The 9,039-nt window shown below is 32.8% G+C and overlaps 1 protein-coding gene across 2 annotated transcripts in view; it reads left to right on the top strand.

Annotated features, from left to right (window-relative positions):
* The window catches only part of SREK1 (splicing regulatory glutamic acid and lysine rich protein 1), a 41,565-nt gene that overhangs the window by 23,863 nt on the left and 8,663 nt on the right, over positions 1-9,039 (top strand). For both annotated transcript variants that reach the window (XM_025047670.1, XM_006913094.3), the window contains 3 exons: positions 4,069-4,188; positions 4,550-4,930; positions 8,295-8,390. In XM_025047670.1, coding sequence (XP_024903438.1) covers positions 4,069-4,188; positions 4,550-4,930; positions 8,295-8,390 — 597 coding nt within the window. The remainder of the gene's footprint in view (positions 1-4,068; positions 4,189-4,549; positions 4,931-8,294; positions 8,391-9,039) is intronic.

Genomic DNA, 9,039 nt, shown 5'->3' on the forward strand with positions numbered 1-9,039 from the left:
TGTGTGTGGTGTGGGAGAATTTAGAGAAGGGAGGGTTTAAGGGGGGAGGAAGCCAGTATGCTGTATGTTGAACTTCATTAGTAAGCTCAGTTTAGCCTGTTTTTCTGTGATGCTTAATGAGATTGAAATGGCGAGATGGGAAAATATGATATTACTTTTTTGACTCTAGGAATACTAAATACTTCTTGCTATTTACTGGTGTATTACACTTCTCTATTACGCTTAGTGTGCAAAATCTGTTTTGGGGTATAGCTTTACCGTCTCTTCTTCCATTCAAGGCTTTATAGTAAGCAAGCAAGTTCATTCAGATCCAAGTGAACGAAGTTGTTTCATGTACAAGGAATGAGATAGTGCATCAGAAGCCAGAATTGGAGAAGAAAAGTGATATAGAAGCATTGGTGCTAGATTGGGGATATTTTCTTAGGTTGACAGGATGTGGCAAATGTAAAGGAGATCAATGAAATACAGAATTGAGCTGAAGAGTAGCCACTTTTCTGAGGGGGGAAAAAAAAGACCAATGACCTGAACCTCATTTTGTGTTGGTCAGGAACCATGCTCCAAATCTAATACCTTAGTGGTTTTCTAAGGCTAGGTAGGATAAAGCAAAACTTGATTGACATCATTGTTTCCTTGATTATCTCTGAGAAGCTTTATCTGTTGTAGCAGTAGTTTATCTTTATCCTCTTTAAGGTTTTTGCTGTTATCATTTTAAGTATATCTGGATATTTTCACCTTCCAAAGGTTAGCGGGGCAGTGAGGATTATTTAGTCTAAAATGAAGTTGTTATTCATGAGAGTGCTTTCATGTAGGTCTAACTATGTAACAATATAAATTACTTATTCTTGGCATGCATACAATTGACCCTTGAACAGCATAGGTCTGAACTGTGAGAGTCCACTTTTAAGTGGATTTTTTTTCAATAAATATATATAGTCAGCTCTCCATATTAATGGGCTTAAAATCTGTGGATTCAACCAACCTCGGATCGAAGACAGTACTTCAGTCCACAGTTGGTAATCCGTGGATGTGAAAGGCCAACTATATGCATTGTGCTATGCCTTTTTATGTAGGGGACTTGAGCACTTGCAGATTTTGGTATTCATGGAGCAGGAGGCAGGCCGGTGGTTCTGGAATCAATCACCTGGGGATACTGAGGGATGAAGTTTTTAGGGAGTCAAGATAAGATGTTTGACTCTGCAGAGATCAGCACCCCAACCCCTGTATTGTTCAAGGATCAGATTTTTTTGTGTGTGTATGTACACACACATATCTGCATATATACACACATGCACATATATATCCACACATATACATACTTTTACACACATATTTTGGTAAACACACACTATTTTTATCCATGGTTTATAGAAACACATGTAGCTTTTTCTAAGTTCTTAAATGTGTAAGAGGATGAGTTCTATTTAAAGGGAAAAAACTCTTACCCAAAAAACATTTGACTCAATGATCTTGACATGGAAGGAACTTCCTACACCCCAGTAGGGGAGGGAGATGGCAAACATTTCTTGGCTTCTTTTTCTCTGCTGGTGGGATTTGATATCCTCAGCTCTGGTTCTGACCTGCTAGACTTAGCAGGAGTGTGGATTCCAGGAGCCCTTGCGCGTAAAGGTCCACTCTCTTATACCTTCTCACTGTTCTCAGATGCTTCTAAAGCCCACTCTTCCCTTCCCTGTTCCTTCCCCTTCTATTTTAGGAAGGAGGAAGGGGTTTCTTGTCACTGTGATCTTGACTAGGATTGGGAAGATGTATTTTCATTTTTTTGTTTTCAAATATTTATGTGTTTTTTTCATAGGGAAGTGTTAGAAAAGGCGGGTAGTACTATAATTACTGTATTTAAAAGTTAAGTAATCTTTCCAGACCAGTGTAGGATCTGTAAGACATTTTATAATATTTTAATGGGAAACACCTGACTTACAAATGAACTTTAATGCAACATGGTGGTAAGTTGCCCTTTATTCACAATTTTATAAATGCAGTTTTGCACATTATGCTAAAATGAGAACTGCTAACAATAGTAACTCAATCTTTATCTTTGGTTGGATTAGATTTGCTCTTGATTTGAAGCTTTTAGCATTCCTGGTCAGAAAACTTGCAGGCAACTAGTGAGTGACAGATGTGCAAATATTTAATGTGAAAATTAAAATACAATAATTATTTTTAGGCAATAACTTTCAAACTCTGAGGACCACACGGCAAGGTGGGAAGCCAAGTGATCAAGGCTTTATTACTTTTATTTGTTAAGACTATGCTTAAATTTTTAAAAGGAGTTTCTTTGTTTAATTAAGATTGCAAAGCACTGTTTGAGTAAAAATTATTATTTATATGTTTAGCAAGGTTAACTAAAACAGAAATCCTAAGACTTTATTTAAGTACATAGAAGCAAAGGCCCTTTAAAATATACTTATATGGATGTCTGCAAATGTACTAAAAATGCTTTGGGTTTTGCATTTTTGCCTTAATACCTACTGCTTGATCCTTGTAGCTCTTAGGTTATTAGTGATAAAGATTCCAACAAACTGAATTATCCTATATTAAAAATGTGGTATGATGATAAATGTATAATTTTTAAAGGTATGTAATAGAGTGGTTCAGTTGAAAATTAGCTTTTGTAAAACAAATTTTGACTAACTGAAAAATGTGTTTAAAAACAAGATTTCATTATTGAATATTATCTGAAGGTTTCTTTGGTTTCATAGCATACCATAAGCATTTAACTATGTGTATTTCTTTTATAGATATTTGTTTTAATTTATGAAAACATGACTATCAAGATGAGTTTTAATAAAGCATACTTGTGGAAGTTCATTTGACCTCCTTGGAATAAAGATAGAATTTAAAGTTTTATTTTCTGTTAATTGTTGATGATAGTGATGATATTGAGAATTAATAGTTTTAAGCATTTACTTTGTGCCAGAGACTGCTAGGCCATCAGTTTTCATATGTCATCTGATTTAATCCTCATGACAGCTTTCAGAGATGTAGATATGATTCTCACTCCACTTTATAGATGAAGAAACTCAGGCTTAGAGAGATTAAGTGACTAGCTAGATTTCTCAACAGCTAATGTGTGGCAGAGCTGAGTGTCAGGGCCAGATTGTCTGACTCTGAAGCTGGTGAGTCCCATCACTTTGTTATTAAAGTTGTGTGCATTCAGTTTTGTTATATTTTAATACATTGTTCCTTGGATACTTCATTATGGAAAAAAAAAAATTATATTGTATAAGTAATTATTTCAGTGGGGAAAAGGAGCCTGGAGACTTTCACATTTGGAATAAGTTATTTTTCCTGCAGAAATTCCAGGTTTCTTTTAGTAGCTATGTTTATACAGTTATAAAGTCAACACCTTGCAAATCCAACATTTGATTATATATCTAGCTTTAACTCATGAATAATAATATTTATTTTTCTGTCACACTAGTACCATCATTAATACCATGCTGACTATATATTATTCTTAATATATAGCACATTGCCATTTATAGCAACTGTTGAACCGTATAACCACTACTCCCTGTCAAGATAAGGTAACTGCAGGTAATCATATTACATGAAAGCCAAGAGTTAAAGACAATTTATGGTATGAATACTTGGACCATAGGGGGAGAAACCATCTATACTAATTGAGGCATATTATAATTAGCAAAAGAGATTCACTTGAGAAGAAGCAGCAATTCACAGAGCTAGCATTATTTTGCCTTCTGTGTTCACAGAGATATATTTTTTTGTGAGACATTCTGGGATAAAAAAGGAAAAAAAATTAGCAAAAGAAAGCCACACCTGAAAATATCAGCTTAAATCTGGCATAGAAAATAACTTAATTTTTTCTGTTTTTATTTTTGTGTTCTGGACAATGACTTTATCTGGTGAAGTTTCCAGTAAATAAGTTTATTTCAGATGATATAACTGGGGCATTACATAATAGAGTTTTAAAATGTTGATATATACTTTCAGAATAGGTTTTTAAATTCTCTTATTTGAAAGACATCCTAAAGTTTTAAAAATTGAAGTTCTAAGAAAGGTTCGACATTCTAACAATTTGTTTTTCTTTAGGAGTAGATCCCATAATAGATCACGCTCAAGACAAAAAGATAGACGTAGATCTAAGAGCCCACATAAAAAACGCTCTAAATCAAGGGACAGACGGAAATCAAGGAGTCGTTCACATTCACGGTGAGTTTTTGGAAAATTAAAGATAATTTTTTTCATGGCTTCATTTATTAAAAATCGGTTGTGGTTTATGTTTTAAATGAAAAATTAAACTTTTAATTTTGATTGTCTTAGTAATGATTAATATTGGTTGCCATTGATTTGAATCTGATGACCATTATGGCTCATGAGATTTGCAGACTATTGTACTTAACTTGGCTTGGCAATTGTTTCTTTTAGCAGTTTCATGTACAACTGAATTATATAGAAATTTATAGGTAATGTCTCATAGCTGCTATAAATTGTTTTGTGTTGATAATTATTGAGAGAGATCCTTTTTGGGAGTGGAATTATTTCATTTGTGAATTTATTTTTGCTTTTAAAGGGACAAGCGAAAAGACACTCGAGAAAAGATCAAGGAAAAGGAAAGAGCGAAAGAAAAAGATAGAGAAAAGGAAAGGGAAAAAGAGAGAGACAGAGAAAAGGAACGTGAAAAAGAAAAGGAACGGGGTAAAAACAAAGATAAAGACCGGGATAAAGAACGGGAAAAGGACCGTGATAAAGACAAGGACAAGGACAGAGAAAGAGAGCGGGAAAAAGAACATGAAAAAGAAAGAGACAAAGAGAAGGAAAAGGAACAGGATAAAGAAAAGGAACGAGAAAAGGAGAGATCCAAAGAGATAGATGAGAAAAGAAAGAAGGATAAAAAATCCAGAACACCACCCAGAAGTTACAATGCATCAAGAAGATCTCGTAGTTCCAGCAGGTTTGATATGCTTAAAATTTATACCAAAGGGTTTATTCATGACAAATGATGAAAGCATGAATTTTAACTGAGAGGAAAAGATGATTCTATGCAAGTGGAATCAGTACAACAATATCAGAACGTTACCCTCTCTAATTGCAGAGTACACATTTCTCTCAACAGAGTGCTTGCCACAGTATTGAACCTGTGGAGAACATGAGATGGTATTGGGCAAGATAATTTGAAAAGTTTTAACTATTTAACTAAATAACTACTGCTGTTAATTTTCTTAGAAGGTAGGATGGCAGGGGGCAAGTTTTTTTTTTTTAATATATAAGAATTGACCTGTTAGGCTTCTCTATTTCTTCGGAATGGTGTGGTAAGTTCTCAGATGCAAAATTTCTAAGGTTGCAGTTTATACCTTTTGTCATCTGTATTATTTTGTTGAGTGCATGACATTTAAATTTTTATTTAAATTTGCCAATTTTAAGATTTGGCTTTTGTTTTTGGACTGTTCCCTAAATTTATTAATAGGTACACGGCCACGAGGTGGCAGCAGGTTGCTATAGTAACAGTGCAAAATGGAGACTTTCATTGATTCGAGATTATATAAACCATTACTCCAGATGATACCGTGACTATAAATAAATGGAAGTTCCTACTTGTGTTAAAACCATATGTTAAAAATACTAAAAATATATTTTAGCATGTTTTAAAGATATTTAAAACATAATTTTTCATAGAAAATAATTTCCGAGACAGGATTATATATAGATTTTTAATCTTTGTTTTAATAGCTTATTCTTAATGCAATACAAATAATTGCAAGCACTTATTGAGTGCTTTTACTATACGCCAGATTTCTGTCTCAGCAGCTTTTCATGACTAAACTTATTTAATCCTTACAATGAGCTTGTGGCCTATTATCATGGTTTTAAAATATGAGGAAACTGAAGCTTTCTGCTCTGTACTTTAATATCGGAAGTGTAAGTAGCTCTTTCTCTTTTTTAGAGATTAAGTTTGAGAATTCCTTAACCAGTACTTGCTACCTGCTTTAAAAAATTGCCTCAGAAGTTTAAAGTTGAAAGCAACAATATATGTTAAGTGGGGCTTAAAATAAACAGATCACTGCCATATTTTAGCACATTGAATCAAAAACTGAAGAATTAATTTAATCTCATTTACTGTGGGTTTCAGTTCAGTCTTGTGATTGCACATATACTGCACTGTGATTTGTTGTCACACATTCTTTTGTGTTTATATGATTGTTTAGACATTGCTCTTCATAACACCAAATAATATTTTGATTCCTTTTAAATTCAGTTGAATTTACTTTTTTCGATGTCTCTAAAATGTTTAATTTTTTTCATGGTTTATTTTAAAGTCTCTTGATATTTAAGAAAGTTTACATATTCACATTCATTCCTAAATGTATTCTTAAATAATTTCCAAGGTGTGAAGAATAAATGCTAACATTACTTTCTGAAAGATTCAGCAGTTTGGAATGTTTCATGGTTTCAGAAAAGTTTGGTGAAGAGTTATAATTTCTCAACTTTTAGCATTTTTCTTTTTCCAAGTACTCTGATTTGTTTAGTAAATGGAAAACATTTTAACTGCTCAAAAATAGTCTACTTAATTTTATTTCCAACATTGTCTCCTAATCTACATTCTTAAAGAAAATTTTGATATTTAAAAAAATTTCAATGCTTAAAAGTTACTGTCAATAAAGATGAGTCCAAGAAAGGTAAGGAGAGAATATTTTTTGAGTACTTAACTATGTGCTAGACACTATGTTTGGTACTTCATTGGTATTATTCTAAATCCTTAAAACAACACTGTAAAACTTGAGTTATCTCCATTTTCCAGTCGGAAAAACTGAGATTCAAATTAAAAATAACAGGACCCCAGTAGTGCAGCTGGTAAGGTGTAGAATTTAACTCTAATTCTAACCACTCTAGTTCTTCATACTATAACTGGCCACTACTTTCTCAAATAATTAATATTCTAGATTGCTATCTATTCAGCCTTAGCTCTCATTATAATCAACTGGTAGTTATTAGATGTCTGCCTCTACATAGTGCTTCCTGAATCAAGAGTTACACTGATCGAAATGGAGCCATTTTGTGTAACTTAAGGTGTAAGATACACTGACTTTCTCCTGCTATGAAAAAGTATATCAGGTTCTTATGCTGAGCTGTTATAAAATAGCATTTATTGAATGGAATATTATCTAATTTCCCCAGAAAGTATAATATTGGGGTATCCTGGAAAAAAAATTAGATAATGGAGGAGAGAACCTTGGGTAGAGTTGGAATCAACTTATTTGTGTTCTCAAAATTCTTGAGCCTTTTTGGTCTTAATACCTAGCATACATATACCACATTTGAGCATTATTTAGCTTTTTACTTTATAAAAAACATGGACAAAATATTTCATCAACCTAGTATCAACTTACTGAGGTAGTAAGAACTTGAATTCTAAAAGACTGAATTCTTCCAGCTATGTGGTCACTAATTATCAAAGCTCCTCATGAGACAGATTATTGTATATATTAATCATTTAATACATATATTCTCATACCTCACTGCCTGAATTATGGTCATCTTGAAATTCATTGATCCTAAATTGACCACCCTTATAAATGAAGTAATTTAGAGTATGCATATTTGCTAATATGTTAAGAAAAATAGTTTTTAATAATAAACACTTAATCTAGTAATTATTTTTTACTTCATATTTAAATCTCAGGTTTTAAATATTTTACTTATATCTAAGCAGTTTGTGCACTCAATTTTAATTGAGTTGAACAACAGTAATGAAATGGTCAGAGATCGAAGGGCAAAACAGTTTCTTTATAAGATGACAATGTGTAAATACTTTTTTAGAGATCTTCTAAATACTTTAGAAAGTTCACATTTTGCAAGCCAACTAACTTATCTTTCAGTTCTTGAAAAGAGTGTTACGTTATTACAAAGTAATCCACAGTGGGGCAACAAGGAGCTAGACACATGACAAAGGATCTGATGAGCAAAAAAGTGTGTTTTAGATGCTAAAGAAGAGAATATTTAATTTGAGAATCTGAAACATCCATTGATATTTTTTTCTACTCAAGAAATTAATGTTTGGTTCAGGTTAAATGGAGATTTTTTGTTGTTTCTAATATGAAATTTTAAGAGATCTTTTCATCAGTCTGTAAGTATCTATGGTTCATAATTTGACCTGCACTAAAACTAGGAAGTAGAGTGTGCTCTAAAGGACATGAGTTTAAACTGGCCTCTAAAACATACTATTTACTTTGAGAGCATTAAGAATCCTCCTGCTTTTATGTATTTGAATTGCCCTTTAATTAGATCACTTTTTAAAAATAACTTATCTTGACTTTCAGGGAAAGGCGTAGGAGGAGGAGCAGGAGTTCTTCCAGATCTCCAAGAACATCAAAAACCATAAAAAGGAAATCTTCTAGGTCTCCATCCCCTAGGAGGTAGGTTGAAAGCATGTGCTAAAACTAAGGAGAAAGCAGGGGAAAACATTCATTCTTCAGTCTACTTTTTAAACTATATTTTGAATGAGTACTATGTAATACATTTGCATGGTTCAGAAATCAAAACAGTATTAAAAAATTATACACTGAGAGGTCTTAATTTCCACCCATATTCCCATCTGCTCTGTCCCCATAAGTAATGACCTTATTAGTTTTTTTGAATATCCTTCCACTTTTGTATAGACGTACAAGATAAAGATATTTAGTTTTTTTTTTTTTTTAACTTTCTTATATAAAAGGTAGTACAAAATACACACTGGTGTTCACTTGCTTTTGTCACTTAACAGATATTTCCATATTTGTCAGAGAGTGCTGCTTCGCTCCTTTTAACAACTGCATGGACTTCATTATGTGACAGCACCTTAGTTTATTTAACTAGCCTGCAGTAGAATGGGTTTTCTTAATTTTTCTATTATAAATTATATAGTGTTGTAATGAATAGCTTTGGAGTTAGATCATTTTGTAGTATGTGAGTATGTGGGAAAATTTTCCAGAAATGGTAATGTTGGTTCAGAGGATAAGTGTGTTTGTAATTTTGAGATATATTTCCATATTGCCCCCATAAAGATTGGCAGCACCTCGTACTTCA

This window comes from Pteropus alecto, unplaced genomic scaffold (genome assembly GCF_000325575.1).
Source record: "Pteropus alecto unplaced genomic scaffold, ASM32557v1 scaffold20, whole genome shotgun sequence".
Classification (NCBI taxonomy): domain Eukaryota; kingdom Metazoa; phylum Chordata; class Mammalia; order Chiroptera; family Pteropodidae; genus Pteropus; species Pteropus alecto.